The 19,580-nt window shown below is 40.9% G+C and overlaps 1 protein-coding gene across 3 annotated transcripts in view; it reads left to right on the forward strand.

Moving 5' to 3' along the window:
• The window catches only part of CRHR2 (corticotropin releasing hormone receptor 2), a 160,208-nt gene that overhangs the window by 129,522 nt on the left and 11,106 nt on the right, over positions 1–19,580 (forward strand). For all 3 annotated transcript variants that reach the window (XM_037386824.1, XM_037386825.1, XM_037386826.1), the window contains 3 exons: positions 7,185–7,270; positions 10,459–10,594; positions 12,333–12,374. In XM_037386824.1, the coding sequence (XP_037242721.1) occupies positions 7,185–7,270; positions 10,459–10,594; positions 12,333–12,374 (264 nt within the window). The remainder of the gene's footprint in view (positions 1–7,184; positions 7,271–10,458; positions 10,595–12,332; positions 12,375–19,580) is intronic.

Below are 19,580 nucleotides of genomic sequence, written 5' to 3' on the forward strand. Positions count from 1 at the left end.
CAGGACAGTAGGATAGCACAATTAAAACAAGGCACTAATAAACTGGCAGACTATTCAGTTGAGGTCAGGATGACCGTATATAATGCTCCAGCAAAAATGACTGCTCTGATGCCAATTTGAGTTATTTAATCTTGGGATTGTTTATACCAAACTGCATAAAAATGCAAAGTCTAAATAGAATAATATTTATGTTTCCTGGTAGTGAAGAGAAGCAAACATTCTAGGAATCACAGAATTACAAGCTTTCTGTGAAGCATAAAATAGAAAGCCCAACAGGAATGAGCAAAATAAATGCTAGTTGCCCATTAAACTCTCAAAAGAGAAGGGTAAGAGCTTAATGACTTCCCATTTAAACTCCTGAACTCAAGGAAAACTGCAAAGAAACTTTCACTTCTTTGTCAGCATTCCCTCTTTTGTGCATCTGGGAATATTCTGGCTATTTCATCTCACTGAGGGAGATAAATTTCCTCTCAAATGGAGTTTGGGTTTTATGACAGAAAGTTCTTGTGACCAAAATCTTTCACTGAAAGGTTTATTTTGGTTCAAAAGAGCTTCTGGGTTTGTATGTTCAGATTATAACTGATCAGTGCCAAAACAGATGGTCCAAATGCTTTTAAATCACTGGCTTATAACTCCATTTTGGGGCTCTGAATTTTCATCTCAATTTAGAGATGGAAACACTAAACTTCCAAAGCCCTGGCAAGATACGAAAGCTACTTCTTTCCCATCTGCAGTTGGAAAGGGTCTTATTCCAGCAATGATATTCTCAGCACTCTCATCATATATAAAAGACTAACAAGTAAGCTGTTTTATTCTGTCTTCAAGACCTCACCTTTAGATTAATTTTCTCGATCAACATGTATCAAGGGAAAAATCCTTAGTTCTATTTTCCATTATGAAGCAGAAAAAAATCTATAAACAGAAATTATTAAAAGTATCAAGTGAGATTAAAGATAAATAAAAAGGATGCACTGCCTGTCATCTGTACTTCTCTTGAATGTCCATTCATCAGTCTCCCTGTATGGAACTGATGTGTGCATTTTGTTAGAGCTGTCAAGTTCTGAGATAAATTGATTTGTTGACACAGAGCTCCAATAATGACGAGAAAGTCCTTAACAAATTATTGTGTACTGTGCTAGATACAGTACAGAGGCTATTTTCTAGGAAAACTCACTTTGCAGTAGTAAGAACTTTCTTCCATTGAAATGCTACTACATATGTATAAGGAATAAACACCAGAGGCTTCATTTGCTTTGATTGTGAATCAGAAACAATCTGGTAGTCACTAGAACTGTTTGAATTCTCTCCAGATGAGAAAATAGCTCCATTTTCATTTCAAAAACATTCAAAAACTTTTGCAGGCTGTGTGCAGCAGCCTGTTCCCTCTTTGATTCCCAGGTTGTGCCTTCTGTCCTGAGCAAACCCAGGCTATCATCCCTATGAGCTGTGGTATCAGGCCCAGTGTGGACAAATGGACAATAAAAATCTATCTCATTATGCAGTGAGAGCTGATCTTCAGCTTAGACCTCTTTGAGGGCTACTAAAAGGTTGTACTGAGCCAAATGTCTTTCTGAAGTGAAGGAGTGTTCTTTTAAAAGAATGCGTTAAAACTGAACACACTGAAATTTGTTTCTAGTAGGCAAACCCAGAAATAGATATTATGATGTTACCGCATTTGCATCTTTTGCCTTGGAATTTTTTGCTTGCTAAGCATTGCCTTTGCAAAGTTTCCTGTTCAAGTCTTAAAGTTCTCCTAGAGAAACCTTGATAGAGACAAAAGGGAACCTTTGGTGTTGGTGCCCCAAAACGTGTTTTTTAAGCTTTCATACAATATAATGTCACAGATCCCTGGTAGATACAGCCACATTCATTCAGTTGAAGCTCAGGTGAGATACCCCTGGGTGATCTGAAAATCACTGGATGATTTGTGTGGGCAGTTGGTTTAAGTCCAAGCACTATTTATCCTGAAACTCATTTCAAATATGTCAAATGAACCAATGTTGAAAAGTCCTTGTTTCTCTCCACTGAATATAAATAGAGCCTGGGATAACCAGCTGCCTGGAAGTAATCTAAAATGAAATTATGTCAATTCAACTCAGCTCCTTATGCTTTTATTCTTCTTATCCTCGTGTGATGGAATCGCTTTACAGGAAAGGCCAAGTCACTTCAGTTTTCTCACTTAGGTAACTAATCTAGAATGGGGAAGAATTAGTTACTCTTTTTCCTGGAGGGGCCTGTGGGATGAAGCCAGTAACAGGAGCTTTGTATGCAACAAGCCAAAGGTTGTGCTCCGGTCTTGTCCTGGTGCAGCAACAGCTGTGGAAAGCAGCCCTGTGAGAAAGTGGAAAACCAAGCCTCCAAAGAGCTGCATACATTATTCATAGATTTGAAAGCCAGAAGGAGATATGAATGATTTTTCTGATCTTACTTTATGCATAAAAAGGCCATAGAATTCTCCTGACTTGCATCCCTACCGCCGCCTCTTGGGCTGATATCTATGACTTGTTTTTCCAGTACCTTCCAGCCAGCCCAAGATGCTCTGCTTCCCCCGTCCCATTTACCAGCCCTTTTGAAAAAGCAAGACTCTGGTTTGGAGGGAAAGACAGACCAAATTTGGATGTTACTTTTTTCTGCCCTCCTTCTCTTGGAGGTTTCTCCAAGAAACCTCCTTCCAACCTTCTCTTGGAACAGGTTTCTCTTTGCTTTTCAGGCAAATTTATTTTCTTTTCAAATTTTCCTCCCTCTCCTTCATGAACTGCTAAAGGGCAGTACTCACTGACACTGGGTGTTGTAAAGATGAAACCAATAGGAAGTTGAGTTAATGGATTAGACCCATTCAGGAAGGAAAAGCTCAGTGAGGCACGGAGATGAGTCTCTAATGCCTGTCTCAAAAAGTCCTCCATTGCCTGTTGCTGAAAGCTAGGATGCTGTACTTGGGCAGTGTCATTGGGTATTTGTCCTCACACTCTTTCTTTACACATCAGGGTACGCATGGAGACTGCATGGTGACTGGGTGTCAGGTTTTGCTTTTCTCCTTAGGTGACAAGCCCTTACCAGGGCTTTGATGGACACTTTAATTTATTAAATGCTAGCAAAGTGTAATTGTGTGCATAAGCGTCAGGTCTGCAGTTGGGCCAGTTTAAACTTGGGACCCTCCCTAAGAATCCAGAGAAATTTGGATCCATGTTTGCTATTTACAGAGCAGCCATTTATGAGGATCAGAATAGGAAATATAATTCCCAGGTATGAGTTTGTTTCTGCGGTTAGATAAAGTGGAATTTGGGATCAGTGTTTCTGGAGCCTTAGGTGAGCAGTGGGACAGATTTTCTGTAAATGACAGTTATTACTATAGCACCAAAGTGGCACATGGGTTAAGGCAGCCAACCATTAGCCATAGAAGTTCTGTTCCTTCATGCTTTTTGAAAAATCACTGTGACTTGGTATTCACAATTGTTTCATTAGGAAACGTTAACACTATCAAGATAGGGCTTATTTAATCTAACTCAGAGGAGGGATCTTTTTGCCTAAGCATAGGTGAATAGTACTTTTTCAGATGAAAGCCCCACATGAGTCTGTCAGAGATGATACAGATCCTCTAGAAAGCCCATGCTGTTCTGAAGCAGCAGTTTAAAGTCCAGCAGGATACACCATGGCATCAAAATGACTGTCATTGTTTAGGTGACTAAATGCAACCCTGTAATACAGCCTGATAATATAAGCCCTCCCAACAGGTCTGTCTATGCAAGTCACATAAAGAAGCACTTCAAAATGGGGAGTCATCTCATGCTGAAGTTAACGTCTCAAATAGACAGGAGGAACTATAATGTAAAAAAAAAAAAAAAAAGTAGCTGTTTTTCTCCAGTGATTATTAAAGGAGCTGGTGGTAACTAGCTCAAGGGTAGATACAGTTATCTATATTCGGGCTGTCTACAAGAGTATTCCATTTTATTGCAGGCATAAGACCTAAAGCCTCCTCTCCAGCATGTGAAGGATTGCACAGCAAATGAGAACTTTAGGAGAAAGATAGAAGGAAAACAGTATAGCAGTAAGAATTTTGCGAGACCCTCCACCTTGTTGACAAGTACATGACTACAAACATTAATGGAGAGGCAGGGTGACAGGCACTCTGAAATGCAGACTAGAGATTATCCAGTGCACCCTCAGGTGAATTTTAGTGTCTGTTGTCAGGCCCACAGGCTTGAACACTGCCCAAGTGACTAAGTGTAGAGGGATGAAGGCAGTGGGTTGATCAGCATTGATAACATGCAGCTGTGGCCTGGCCTCAGTGACAGTGGGTTGATTGACATGGATGATGTGCAGGTGTAGCTCCTTCCTGCTAAGTGGTTAAATAGTCCTGAGGATGGTGGGAGTGGGGGTTGGGTGGAGGAGGGGCAGTGTTGGGGTGACCTTTGGAGGAAGGAGATAACAGCACAGACAGTAGAATCTGACCAATGGTAAAGCCTTGTTGCAGTTTACTAGTTTGATTGTGCTGCAGCAATTGGTGCCCCACGTGAGGCTGAGTTGGACTCAGACTACAACAACAAAGGATACACAATGTATTCAATGCAAGAACCAGGAATAGGTCTCTGGGTGAGTGGCCAATGACCCTCTTCTGGCCTCAGTGTTCCTCTCTCCTAGAAAGTGTTATAGAAATAATGTCCCTAGCAGGCTTGCACATAACAACTGGGCAGCTTGTTACAAGTAAGCACTGGTGTATCTGCCTTCCTGTTGCTGCTGTAGGCAGCTGTGGTCCCTTACCAGCCCTGTGTCACATATACCAGTGCCACCCACAGCCCTTAGCTGTGCTGGTGTCTGTGCTTGGGTAGTTGAATTCTCTCCCTGAATGTGGCCACCTTTGGGATGCTCAGCTTTTGCTGGCACACAGTACGCAGTGAGCTTTGACTGAGTCAATATTACTGCTGCCAACCAGATGAGCAAAGCAGTTGTCACCAGGGATCAGTGCAAACATACAGGAAAATCTAGGTGGGAAGTATTGCTACATCCTTTTTGTATGTTATCATTGTTTTCTTTCTGCAGCCCTTGGGTAGCGAGAGCTTAGGGAAAAGACTGGGAGAATTAAAAAATGATTTATATAGGATAAGAGTATTTCTAGTGAAGTAACCCCAAACTTTTCAGCTAGCAATTCTCCTTCTGGACTGATGAATCACACTTTTGCAATTTAATTTCAGGGATCAAAATCCCTAATTTTTCTAATGCAGCCTGTGGCGACTTGAATTTCCAGTTCCCTGCTTTCACATCAGAGTAGGACTCATGAAACTTGAAATGCTTTCTTCATTCCAGTTCATCATGTTAATCTTATGTGATTAGTCCTACTTATATCTGGAACTTGCCATTGCCTAAGAGTCTGTAATTCCATCTGGCACCTTCCATGACGATTGCAGAAGTGGCAAGTTTTGGACTGGTGCCTTTTTTGCATCCTCAATAGAAGTAACCCAAAGCTGGCTCTGAGCTGATGAAGAACCTCAAGATTTGGTAGCAGAATTTCAGAGGCAAAACTTTTCTCCCTGTGGGTGAAGGACACCCTCACCCACCTCCCCCTCGCCAGAGACTGCCGGGACATTCCTCTTTCTGGTATTGAGGAATGGTGCAGTCACCACTGTGAGGAGTTTAAGATTTAAGTTGAACCAGTGATATGAAGCTGGTTTTGCCTCTGATAAATAAAGTGAGAACCAGTTGACTTCAACCTCTTAAATATGACAAAGACAACTCTAGCACAAACAAATATACAAACTGTGCTGTTTCATTTCTTATAGTCCCAAAGGCCCTGCTCTGCTAAGGAAACAATTTCAAAAAATGTCACTTGTTAACTCCTAGAGCAGCATTTTTATATCTCACGTAATAAGTGTTTAATGTACACAATTTCCAATGTTGCCAGTCTCCCAGTGTCTATTCAGGTGCTTATTGCACCATCTGTTATAAACAAAGTTACAGTAACCACAGGGAATGATATGATGGATGCCAAGATATTAGATCATTAAAATATACCACATTGCATGGAAAAGAAAGGAGCATATTTTGAGAACACGTTTAAATTTGCAGCTCTGCTACAGTGTTCATAAATTGCTGGAAGTCTATCACAAAATTGTTCCATTCATAGAATGCGAAATGCCAGGAGCCTTGGGACTCTGGAAACTCATGTGAGATAAATATTTCTCAGAAGCCTAGGCTGTGACCCCAGCACCCTGAGATAACAGTTCCGTAGTTGTGACAGTGTAGATCATCAACAATTTTGAGACAGAACAGTATGTTGTAAGCTACCCTACTTTATGTGTTGAAAACAACATAAAACTTGCTTCTAGGTGCCAAATCCTTCTGCTGATCACAGTCTACAAATCAGAATCTCCTTTTCAGTTGTTTGGGGTTGTTTTTCTTTCCTGTTTACACTTATATAAGAAACTCACTAGCAGATGCTACAACAGTAATTAGAGCAAATCTTAATTCTCAGTGGTGAGATTGTAGCAGAAATAATAATTACCTAGCTCAGCAGATTATAAAGGGAAGTGATAAATCCATCATCTCACCTTTAAAGACAGTGCAAAAAAAATATGTTTTTTTCAGGTATGATTCATCTGCTCTGTTTTAAATGCCTCTTGTGGACTGCAATGTGTAGCCTTCACCGAATACAAAGGGAGTCCCGTGTGACAAACTCACATTCAGATCTCTGCAGTGCAGCCTCATACTTTGGGTCTGGGGAGCCCTCCCCAACCATCACAGCCTGCTGTGGGATGGGAGGATGGTCCAAAACGCCTGCCCTAGCAAGGCAGCACGGTGCTGAGTGCTGCCACATGCTCTGTGCAGGGAGCCTAGGGTGAGCTCAGCCACTGACAGATTCAAACAGCCAAACAAATCCCACGCTTAGCTCCTTGTGGCACGCAGGCAAGGAGTAAAAGGGAATAAAAAGAAGTTCCTTGCTGGGACCATTAATTTTGTATTCCATTTTCACTGCTGTTTGAAAACATTTGAAAACTTTAATAGCAGTTGCATATTTGCTGTGTAATCTGGTATTTGTAGTAAACTTCTGAGTCTGTTGCAATCAATGGTAAAACCAAGAGGTTGTTTTCAATCAGGTTGGAACTGCAAAATGTGCCTTTTAAAACATACTACATCCTTTAAGCCATTATTCAACTCACTGGTCTTATTTTTTCCTCTCCCTTCTTTTCCAGATAAATTTTGTATTTCTATTTAACATAGTTAGGATTTTAATGACAAAACTGAGAGCTTCAACCACTTCAGAAACAATACAGTACAGGTAAGTCAGCTGGTGCTTCTTGCTGTTTTCTGGTGTTAACAAAGACCTGCCTTGCCTGCCCTGCCTTTGTCCCATCTTTGTCTTTCCAGATGCTACTGTTGATCTCTGAGAGTGTCTTCCTTGCCCCTTGAGTTCAGATGGTTATGTATACAGTATTTATTTTTGCAGGCTATCCATAAAAGTGTGCCTGCATTTTTTCTCTCCTCTCCATTTCAGCGTCCAAACAACCGACGCAGCCTAGGCTTACAGGCACAGACACGCACACTGCCATTGCCACCAGCCCCTTCACCTCCTTCAGGTTTGCGTATGCTCCAACACACATGAAATTTCCCCCTTCCAATGAAATCTGAAAGATTTGATTTCAAGCGAGGATAGGTATTTAATTAATTTCTATTCGTACACAACCATCTGTATTATATTAATATATCATAAATTATTTCAATGATGACTAGACCATTCATTCAGCTAATCTGGAGAATTAGTGAAAAACTGTTCAGTCCCTACTAGGTTGCTTCTCTGTTCCAGTCTTTAGCTTCACAGGTGCAGAACAATACAATATCAAGACTTCTCAGTAAATCATGTGCGTATGTATATTAAGATCCTTGTTCATATTAATATCCTAGCAGAGCCAGAAGTAAAAGAAGAACAGAGTCTGGGCCAAAACAATCATATCATATCTATAGTCAATATCAGTATCGTTACTGATTATTACTGTGTGCATACAGGTTTTTACGGTAAGGTTTAATATTTTTTTTTTTTTAAGTGTAGAATATGGGAATGAAGGGTGATTGTGCCCCTTAAGCTGGCACCAGCATCAGTGTAACCACTGAGTGGGTTGTGTCACAGAACTGATGCTCAGCTAATCATCATCTTTATATGGGGTGGGTTCTCAGGTAGATCAGATCCCCGGTTGTACAACCTCACAAGGACCAGCATGGCAGAAAGGAGAGGACAGGAACGTTTAGCACAGGGCAGCAGAAGGAAGGTGGCCTGGCCCCTTCTGGCAGCACTGTGGACTTAGAGCAACCTAAACAGCCTAAAAGCAAATTCTTAGAGATCAGGAGATGCTGAGTGCCCTTCCTCTCTTACCATTGACCAGTGTCATGCAAAATGGTTGGAGCATATGTGGACAGACAGGTCCTTACACTGGGAAATAATGCAGGTTTTGTGGAGTAAGATTGGTCACAATTCTCTAAATAATTTCTAGATAAAATAGCAGTGTATCAAGCTAAAGCTTGAATCTTGACATCCTCAAATCAACCTCCTCCTGACTCTGGAGTCAAGGCTGTTTCACAAAACAGTTTTGTTGCAGTAATATGGTTTTGTTGTTTTGCCTGATTCCTTCCTTTACTCCTGTCTGTGGTTTGGGGACAAATGTGAAGTTAATGCAGTAGTCTGATTTTCTTGTTCAGGTTCTTCTCTGCACATTTCCTGAGAAATGCATGGGGAAAATACCCCTCTTTCGTGCTCAAACTTCGTGCCATAAAACTATAAACTAGCATGAAAAGGTCTTGATTCAAATCTCAGTAGGTTTTTATACCTTCCACAGTTTGCAGGGAACATTAGGGATACTACTCTGAGGCAATGTAAAGTAACTGCCTCCATCCTTGAACAGAGGATGGTGATCTTATCCTCACTGCAGGCTCTGAAAAGGAACCCTCTTTTTCACAGCCTAAATAGGAAAGCTTGTAATTCCAGGAAAGCCTGGGGCAAGCCTCGCTGTTCTAAAGCTGAATAGTCCAAACTGAGTTAAGCAAGTGTTAAATGATGTGACAGCTACTTTGTTAAGACACTCATTTTACCCTGATGCTGGCAATGTTTTTGTGCTCCCCTGCCTGTGTACCTACCTGTCTTTATCTACCTGTTTTGGCATTACACAAAGGTTTAAACAGGCTTAACAAAATTAGTCTTCTGTGTTTGTACGGTATCTAGCACAATGAGGTGCTGTTCTGCAGCTGACATCCCAAGGCGTTATTATAGTACCAATAATAAAGATTAGCCCCTAATAGTTCTGTTAATAATCACTTACACTTTATTGTGCACCACCTGCTTGTTTATTTATAAGACAGCCCTAAGCAACTGAGTGTGCACTTTTTGCAGAGAGAAAGAAAGCATTTCCACTCCAGGCAGAATCAAAAGATGGGCATAGAGCAGGTCTCAGGGCACAGCAGTCCTGCCCTGGTCAGAAGCTAAACTGTGCACTTATCACATCACCCTGAGCTATTAAGAAATCACTCATCAAACCTGCAGAGAATCTCAAGACTTCAGCCTAATGCAAGCCTCATTGATAGGACAGAAACTGTCTGGAGGAATAAGAGAGAGAAAGGGAGTGGTATAAAAAAGGTTCCCATTTTTCCCCTGGAATTCAAAGTGGGGACAAAAAGCAGGATTCAAAGGCAAAGGCTTTCCCAGAACACATTTCTCCAAGTGGTCAGGTACTGAGTGTGAACTATCAAACTCACCTGTGGCTTCACAGCCCACCCCTGCAGCTGTCACTCTTTCTGTGCTCCTCTGCTAAATTCTACCCAGCCTTTCTGACATGGGTTCCCATGGGCTCCCTCCTAAATATCCTCTCCTCAGCACTAAGAAGCTTTTGTTCTTCATTGCATGAGGACACTAGGAGCCTCCATCCTGAGTTACACAATAAGCTGGCCACAAATCTTGGGACTGTTCCTGTACAGGCAGGCTGAGAAGTGTCTAAAACTTGGATGTCCTCCTGGGAAAAATCTCAAATTATTTGGCCATTGTGCAAATACAACCTCCCACTGCTACCCTCAAATGCTCTAGCAGCATGCCTCAAAAGATGGAAGTACCTGCAGGGAGTACTTGTGTTCCCTAACTCCATTCGCTATGTTAGACACTAGACAGATGTGAATTTCTTTCTTAAAATACTTCCTTCCTCCAGTTGACTGTACGTATTGGACAGCCCTGAGGAGACAAGTCTTAGGCCATCCTTTTGTTTTCTTCTCACCCTGTTTGACATGTGCAGGTGCTGAACTGTCTTAAGGAGGCATCTAAGTTCCCTCTCTAGCTGATGTAGGTACTTCACTTCCCTTTCAATTGCTCTGAGACTCATCCCTCTCTCCACTGACGAAGTGATTTATTTGGTTTGGGTCAATGTACAGTGGTTCAGATAACACAGTTGTTCTTTTGTGTGTTCACTTGTGTTTTCTGTTTCTTGTCCCCAGGAAGGCAGTCAAGGCAACGTTAGTTCTTCTGCCCTTGCTGGGCATCACCTACATGCTTTTCTTTGTCAACCCTGGTGAAGATGACATTTCCCAGATTGTTTTCATCTATTTCAATTCCTTCCTGCAGTCTTTTCAGGTAAGATAACAAGTTTACAGCTAGAATCAGCTACTGCTGAAAGGATCATCAGTGCTTTTCAGCCATGAAACTTATGGCAATGAAGTCAATGACAGAAATATTAGTTGAAAATAGCTCAGCTTTGTTCACGCGTGCATAATGGATATATAAGTATGTTATATGGAGTGGAGATCTCCTCTCAGACATGTAGTGGAGGGATTAATCTCCCTTAACATCAGTACTATGTTCAGTCTATAGCTACAGCTTCTCACCTGGGCTCCATCTAAAGTCTATGGAGAGAGATGATGTTTAATTCTGTCCTAAACTGCCTGAGAGAGGATGATGAATCACCCTCCCAAGGTACCTCTCTCTTCACAGAGCACACAGTGAGCCCTCCGAGACTTAGACTAGATGTTGCTAAAACAAAGGGAAACAACTCCTACCTATTGGACTTGCTTGATTGAGACATTAGCTGTATTGCCCAGCCTTTCACTCCTGCAATGGTGCATACACTCAGCCATGAGACCATACCAACTGAGAACTCATACCCTGTCTCCTCCCTCCCCTGAATTCAACAGGAGTTCTGCCAGGATGTAAAAGGCAGTGGAAAGTAAGTAATTGCCCCAGGTTTCTGGATTTGATACAAAACCAAAACTGGCTGAAGACCCTGAATGGTGTTTAGTCTGCTTAGGTGTGTCCTGCAGCTTTACCTCTGCTTAAAGACCTTCTTGAACTAGGGTGGAACTGGGTTTGACATTAATGTTTTCCCTCTGATATGTGGAGGAACAAGCACTCTGTTACCCAGGATACCAATACAAATATAGAGCACACATTCTGTCAAGCCAATTCTGTGCTTATGGATTACAAAAGTTTTGATCTTTTGATTACTGTTTTTACTGATTGCATGTTTAGCTTTGAAACACAGAGCATCCCACCAGAAACCACAACTGAATATCCAAAATGAAAAATTACCCTTTCAATCTATGAGAAAAAAGGAACTTTAGCCTTTATCAGTGAACTAATCCACACTTTTCACTCCCTAAGATTAATTGTATTTTATATCTGCTGATGCTCACTGTCTCAAAAAATGCTGCACTGGTTATTTTATCATGTTACGAAGACATAAGTAAGAAAGAAAGCACAGATATTCCCTTCTTTATGGTGACAATAATTACAGCCCATTGCTTAAAGTAAAATGGGTAGGATTCTGCTCACAGGTGTAGAGATGAAACTGTCATCATGTTGTCATCTGAGCTTCCAGTTTAGTCATTACAATCTTTGCAGTCATTACAGGAGTCTAGACACTGCTGTCCGCAGATTCCACACAGCAATTCAGATCAGAAGAATGCAAGCACCCTGATGATACACTTGCTCACACAAGACCATCTAAGGCCGTTTGACATCCCCTGTGTCTGAGACATCACGTAGAGCTGGCAGGCATGACATAGTGTCTGTGAGGGGTCTGTACCATTCTGGGGTGGCAGCTGGCAGCTGTAGATGCGCTTTAGCATAGCTGAAGTGGCAAACCCCTTTATCCGTGGACAGCTGTCTAGATCCTAGTTCTCATGTCTCACCTGTGAGCTGCAAGTCACTTAGTATTTTCTCATGAAGTTTTTGGGCAAAGATTTCATCTGACTAGAAGTGGATGATCTCAACAATATTATAGTTTTGCTTGGGATGATCCCAGGATAAAGCTCAGTCCCTGATTCTGCATCTTAAAATACATGTCTAATAATTAACTGCTTTCTATTCTTTCCAGGGTTTCTTTGTGTCAGTATTTTACTGCTTCTTGAATGGTGAGGTAAGTAGTGTCCCCTTCTGTCAGTGTAATTCATTCTTGGGAGGTGGAACTTACTTGAATGCCTGCTAAACATGAGGTTTTTTTACATGGGGTCATCGTCCCATCAGTCTGTTGCTCTTGGAGAAGTTTCAGGTAGCGTGCATCTGAATTTCCCAGCCCTTTTTGTCCATGTCCTTTATTCACAAAGCTTTATCAAATTCAGGTTCTTGCCTGGAAGGTCAGGGCAGAGGAAAAGTAGTCTTCTTAAATTATAAAATATTTGTTCTTCATATTAAGACTTCTTTGAAGTTTCTTATTCATTGCAAATATGATTTCTGTGCATACATGAGCATTACTTCTGAGCTGGGCTGTTGTTAAGGATATGCTGCAGGTGACCCATTTTTATAATTGCCATGCTGAGTTGAGCAAGTTGGTTTTTTTCTGTGTGGATATCTGAGTGATCAATGCCTGTTGCATTCAGAAGAGAGGGTTGGGGACAGGGTGGTGTTCTTCATAATTAATTTTAGGTACTGCTACTCAAGCAAGAAATGGTTCACTGATATCCTCGGTGTTTGACTTACACCCCACAGTGTGAGAGATTTATCTTTTTTCCCCTGTTTACACTGCCAGTGTCTCATTTACCTACATTTAAGTGTGTCGTATTTTTCCAGTAAAAATATTGTGTCTCTGCAAAAATTAATTCCATGTCTTAATTATTCCTGCTGTATTGGGATACATTTTGTTTGTGCTGCTTCTTAATTTCATTGTAGGCTATGAGAGAGAATGGGCATGTCTTCTTACTCAGCTGCTTTGCGATATTTTCTATACTTCGGCCAGTGAAGCACCAGTATTATTTTGTTTTGTTTTCTTCATTTCCCCTCTTCCTCAAGAATTCTGAGGTGATGTTAACAAGAAGCAACCCTGTTTTCTCAGATTAAGCACATGCCACTTTTATATACTGGCAGCAGAGTGTTCTCGGTTCTCTTTCCAACTTCAATAAATTCTGACTACTCCATTTGCCTCTTAGTAAACAGGGAGGTGAAACCTCCCCAAAAAAGTACAGGCAGTTTAACTGTGGGACTACAGTTACATCAAAACCTTGCCATATATCTGAGTCGCTCATGATCGCACTTTGTTTTTCTGAGCCACTGTGCTGCAAAATCTGATGAGGTTAAAGGTGCCAGAAGTCTGGCGTGTCCCACCAGTACTCCTTGTCATATTCAGCAGGTTTATACTGTTAATGCAGGAGAATCTCCCATGTAGACAGCAGGCTTTTTTTAGGGGGGGGGGGGGGTGTCCTTCTTTTTTTTTTTTTTTTTTTTTTTTCCCACTGGTGTCACAGTGAACATCACGGGCTAGAACACCAGCCACATGATTTCATAGTCAGTCAAGAGTTTGTATCACCCTAATGTGCTTCCATTTGTGCACGTAGGCTGGGACCAGCTGGCTGTTCACACCAGGCTTTCACTCTTTTGGCTGTTCTGGGATTCTTTCAGCTGTCTTGTAGTGGAAGAAATATCCCCTTCACTAACAGCAGTCTGAAGTTCTTTGTCCAAAGCCATGACCCAACTTCCCATACCCTGTAACTTCAATGAGTTCAGACATAATCAAGGTCAGTGAAAGGCAAGATGATTCACCTCATGTACTTCTATGCCTTGATAACAATCTACTAGCAGATCTGGAATGATTTCCATAACTGATTCTCCCAGCTATATCACACTAATATTACAGTTGGAATGGATGTTTCTGTGGGAGTCAGATCAAGATTAAGCCACCCAACTCAGGTGATGCAGGTGATCTTGATTCATTTCCCTAAACATAGATATTAGTGCCGCTTGATCAGCTACAGAGTATCTAAGGCATCCGCGTGGATCCACCATTGTTATACAAGACCTGTAGAAGATTCACACCCTCTGTCTGGAAAGTGAGAAGCCAAGTGGGATATGGTGGGGCTTCTCAAATGGCTCTCTATGCCATTAAGTCAAGCCAGTCAATACAATCTTCTTCTCATTAGCTTAGCCTACAATAGACATCTTTATTTGCTCACCTGAACAACTTTACTCTCCACTGACAGTGTGGACTAGCTCTCCACTATTATGCATGCCTAGACATTCTGTTCACATGTAGACACCTACAAATAGCTGAATTTATGAGCAAAATCTTCCCTGTAGCCATATATTTACAACTTCCACTTGGCTAGCTGAACCATGGCAATTCCCTAACTACTTCTTTAAGGTATAAAAGAAGTCTAAACCCCCCCAAATATTGCAGCATTGTCTATTTCAAAACTGTGCAAGACTTTGGACTAATCTTAATGTACTGTGGGAATGTTTTTGAAGTATAACAGTTTTAAAGGGTGACATTTCCTGCTCTGTTCTAGTTCCAGCTTCACACAGCTTAGGAACAAGTAGCAAATTCAGTAAATTTTCAGAGCTTTCTGGGTTTGTAATCATATTGTCTGGAAAAAAAATTGCATCTTATAGTATACTATTGTAAAAGCTCTCCCTTGTGGTAATGCCTGTCTTCCCCAGATCTTCACATACTCATCAAGCATTCTAAAAAGAGTTTATGTTTCCCAGATCACATCCTGAAGGCTACGTCACATCACATTGCAACAGCTTGCAATAATGCTGTGTTTTGCCTGTCTGTGAAGTGAGAGACCTGTACAGGCCACGCTGCCATCTGAGGCATAGATGAAGGCCTTGGTTTTAAGCATAGCAAAAGTGTGTTTTCTTACTGTAACCCTCCATGTCAAAGCAGTGAAAGCCAGGCTGATTTTCTGCTCAGTTAGATTTTCAGTACATTGTTTTCACAGTTATTTGCTATGACAAAGCCTGTTTTTTTAGTGCATGCAAACAGCATCACCTCAGAAGTACAGTAGTGCTGAAATATCATTTGTATTCTCCTGACATCAGTTGCTCTCAGAGGGACATCCCTACTAGAAGTGGTGATGAAGGTAATGCCACTCAATCCACAGGAGGTACCACCAGTCTTAGTGAGATCCACAGCAGATTTTGCTCTAAAGGAGGAAAATAGCCTGTCAGTAGTAGCCTTTCAGTAGCTTGAAATCCTTATAAATAGCACTGAAACTCTGTTGAATTATCTCTTCAGTGAGTCTGATATTCCTGTCTCTGTGATAGAGTGATGACTTGCTATCTCAGAAGGTTTTAAGTAATCCAGGGTTTCCAGTTAGGACAGAGTTGGGTTCTTTAAATGCATGTAATAGGCTTTAGTAGGTTATTCATCCCACATAGTGCCGGGCCTGCACTGAATGAAGAGACAAGCAAAAAGGCTAAAAAAGCCATTAATTTAAAGCTTTAATGATGCTGTGATCTCAGCTGCATCTCTACCATTTCATATTTGGTACAGATGCCACTAGGTACTTACAAGCTTCCAGTAACTGTCTGTAGTAGAGCTCAAAAATACGGATAGCCTTCCAAAAAAACCATGGTCTTCACACGGTCTTCAACGAGTGCTTCATGTCTGGGAGAATGAAGTACTTCAGCTTTTCTTAAAGGCAGACTTGTCTCTTCACAATTTTTGTATTTCCATTTGTTATGGGACTATAGCTACTGCTGTTAGTGGAAGACAGAGAAAACACCTTTGTGGGTCCTTCAAGTGTGAAGAAATGGCTGTAGAGATGTTCTACTCACCATGCAGCCACATAAAAAATCCTAGCTAATCTAGTTAGACTACTGGTTTGGGTTTTTTCTAAGGCTTGGTGTGTCATTGTACTGAGTTTTCTTAGCAAGAAGCACTTGGCTGGCTCTGGCTTTTACAAGCCAGCCAGATACCACGTTTGGTTTTTGTGTCTAGAAACCATGGTGAATTGCTGGAAGTACTTTCGGAAAAGGAGAATAATAGGAAATAAAGGATCTCCTATAGGAACAGAGATGACATTGTTCTCATCAGCCATTGAGGGAGCCATGCAAAATTCCTTCCCTGTCAGGACTGGAATTAGATGCAGCCTTTGTGCTAGAATTTAATGTTCTCAGAATAAGAAGCTACAATTAATCCCAGTCATTTTTGAGGAAAGGGAGTTTTGCAGTGGATTTACTACCTGTGTTGTTGAAGTGCACTTACACATTGCAGTGAGATTTGATAATTGTTAAGAGAGTATTTCTCAATCTCTTTGATGTGAGAATTACTGTGTTTGGGTACAAGAGTAGCATTAATATCAGTTGCTGGAATTTGAGCAAATGGCAGAAAGTTTACTTAAGGCTGGGTTGTGACAGTCATGGGAAATGGAGCCATGTGTCACAACCAACCTGTGACCTGGAAATAAAGGGGAAAATTCAATGACTTCTGACAGCTATATATTGTACCAGTCGGTCCAGTTACTACAGTATCTGAACATCTGTGTAGCTTCAAAACTTCTGTACAACTACAATTGGGTTTAAAGATCAAAATCAGCTTCTTAAAAAACACTCAGAATGTGACAGTCTGTTCCTAAGGAGAGTTTGCCCCCATAAGGGAGCAGTGAGTTGGACTCAGTGATGCTTATGCGTCCCTACCAACTCCAGATATTCTATGATTCTACGATTTTATTCTATGATCATAGTTGAAAATTATCAGTTTCTGTCTTTTTGTCAGTGTTCTATCTGTGAAGTTTAGCAAATGAAACAGAACAGTTTTTTCTCTGTAACCTCTTATAGCCTCCCTTGATTTAAACAAACATGTCCTTATGACTTAGGGTTTTTCTTCCTATGAGGTCTTTTGCTCCAGATCAGAGTTGTTACACAGCTGTGCTGCTTGAATAGATCTGATGTTCTAGTGGAGAAGGCAGTGCCTCCAGCACTCTGATGATGGCACTTTGGTGATACAAGATACCGCCACAAAAAGGTCTTGGTCCTGATACCGCAGTGATTTGGTCTGACAGGGCAGCAGTGGGATCACTGAAGGGGAAAAGTGAAGCTATTAAATTACAGTCCATGGAAAGAATTTCAGATGGGAAGAGTTTATTTCTTTATGCTTTGGAGCAGATATTTAACCTGGGAACACAAACCTCTCCCTTTCCCTCATTTCCACAGCACACAGTGTTTCACACAGGTCTTGGATTATTGGATGCCGTGACAGTTTAGCTGATGGGCCAGGTCTTGAAAGAGTGTGTATCGTTTGTGCCCCTCTACTGAAGATATTTTCCTTCAGTTATTGAATATGAATGTCTTTCCAAGCCAACACATTATACACAGGTTATTCCAGTGAACCTAAGGAAAAGCAGCAGTTTAGATACAAAGTTGGCAGGTTGTTATGTTTTATTACTTCCAAAAAGCTCTGAAGCTGTTTTGAACAGACTGTGTACACCATGGATGGGCATAAGAGGCCATTGGCACTTGACATATTAATTTGTGTAGAGACTTTATGGAAAAAAAGTTGTATTTTTTTGGACACAGAAAATCTGCTAGCACTAGAAGGCAAAAATATGCACATTTAATTTAATCTGAGTAGTGAAGATCATCTCTGGACTTCCAAGAAAATTGAGGATGAGAGGTTTCTGACAATGTAAGTTGTTATGAAAAATGGCATAATAAAAAATACGTATGCATTTACATTAAAGCCACTTAAAAAGAATGAATGTAGGTTGTGAACTTCTTTTTCAATGACCGCAAAAATCAAGATGATCCTCAGATTTTTTTCTGTCAACTCACAGACCACAAGACTGAATTCAATTTCATATAACACTGGATTAAAAAAAAAAAAAAGACATTTCAGATGGAGGTTTTTTTGAATGAAGATAGATAAAATGGTTTGAAACTGTGCTGAAGAGAATGCATTTCCACAAAACTCCTGTTAGACAACTTGTATTGCAGCCCACTAAATAGTCTTTAGGGTTTTTTAGCTGATTAAATTTATTCTACCTAGATCAGTTTGCTTACAACAAGATAATAGTGTGTAATCAGGGATACGCTTTCATGGTACCTCATCCTTCCATAGAAACCACTAAATCATCTCTTCAGCCTCTGTAGTACAAGCTGATGAATTCAATCCAGTAACAGGCTTGATAGCATGTGTTTAATTAAAGCCTGTCTTTCAAAAGGGTATCTGGTGTGGGATTCATCTCATGTGGTACTTTGGATTTTTTTGACAATGATCTGAAGAACTGAATGTTGGATAAAAACATCACTATCCTATCCAGGTCACAGCCAGACCCGAAACTGAAAAAAGGCTCAGTGAAGTCTGTAGTCTTTAGGCATATGTAGAGTAGCCTTATAATTGTATATAAAATATGTATATATATATATATATATAAAAAAAAAATTTATAATTCCTTGAAACCCAGGAAAAATATTCATTAAACTTCCAGTACAAAAAGAGGCTCACTGTTATTAGGCCAATGAAGACAGTTGTCACATTTGGCTTTTCATAGGAGAGCATCAAGGGAAGACAACAGAAGGCAGCAGTGACACTCACTACACTATAAACACTCTTTGTTGATCTCTAGGCTCACAGCTCACTTACGCGTTCTTCATACTTTCGTCTCCAGGGTCATTTTTCGGTTCTTTAGTATGCACCTTCTGCTCACAGGCAGATGGGTACAGCACTCCCAGCACTTCTATTCTCTCTTTGACTCATTCCAGAAAGAAAACATCTTTAAAGGGAGATGGATCTTCCCTCCATTTCCCTTTGTAGTGTGGTATCTACCTTCTCAGTCAGACCTCCTTGCTGGTGGTGGTTTTCTCCTGAGAAAAAATAAAGTATTTCAGAGAGAGAAAGAAAGTGCATTTACAGTGTTTCATATTCCAGATATCCTTCTGTACACTTGTATTAGCTTTGGTTTTATGGCTGCTGCTTGTTGGAGTCTGGAGGGGGAGAGGTCAGATCTGAGATGCTGCAGCATCTCCTAGAAAAGGAAATAAAATATTTCCAGGAGCCGCTGGTAAACCTCCAGAGGAATGACAACCTGACTGATAGGGTTGCCTCCACTCCTGCTACCTCAACAAAGACATGATGGGAACAACAGGATAATGGAGGAAAGATCCCTGTCTCCAGAAAACACCTGTCCTTGTTATTGGGTGCTTCAGGTCATTTCTAATGACCACTGATGCTGATCCATCAGAGAGTTCTGTGATCCTTGAAAACCTTATCAACCCTAATGAGAGGTAATAACATAGCTGTACCGTAACAGGATGCTTCTGAATGAAGGTGATTGTGTGTGAGAATGACCTGATTTTATAAAGTGATGGTGCCTGATGAAGGGCTAGGCAGAGAAAAGCAGTCTCCACTATC

This window comes from Falco rusticolus, chromosome 4, assembly GCF_015220075.1.
Source record: "Falco rusticolus isolate bFalRus1 chromosome 4, bFalRus1.pri, whole genome shotgun sequence".
Taxonomy (NCBI): Eukaryota; Metazoa; Chordata; class Aves; order Falconiformes; family Falconidae; genus Falco; species Falco rusticolus.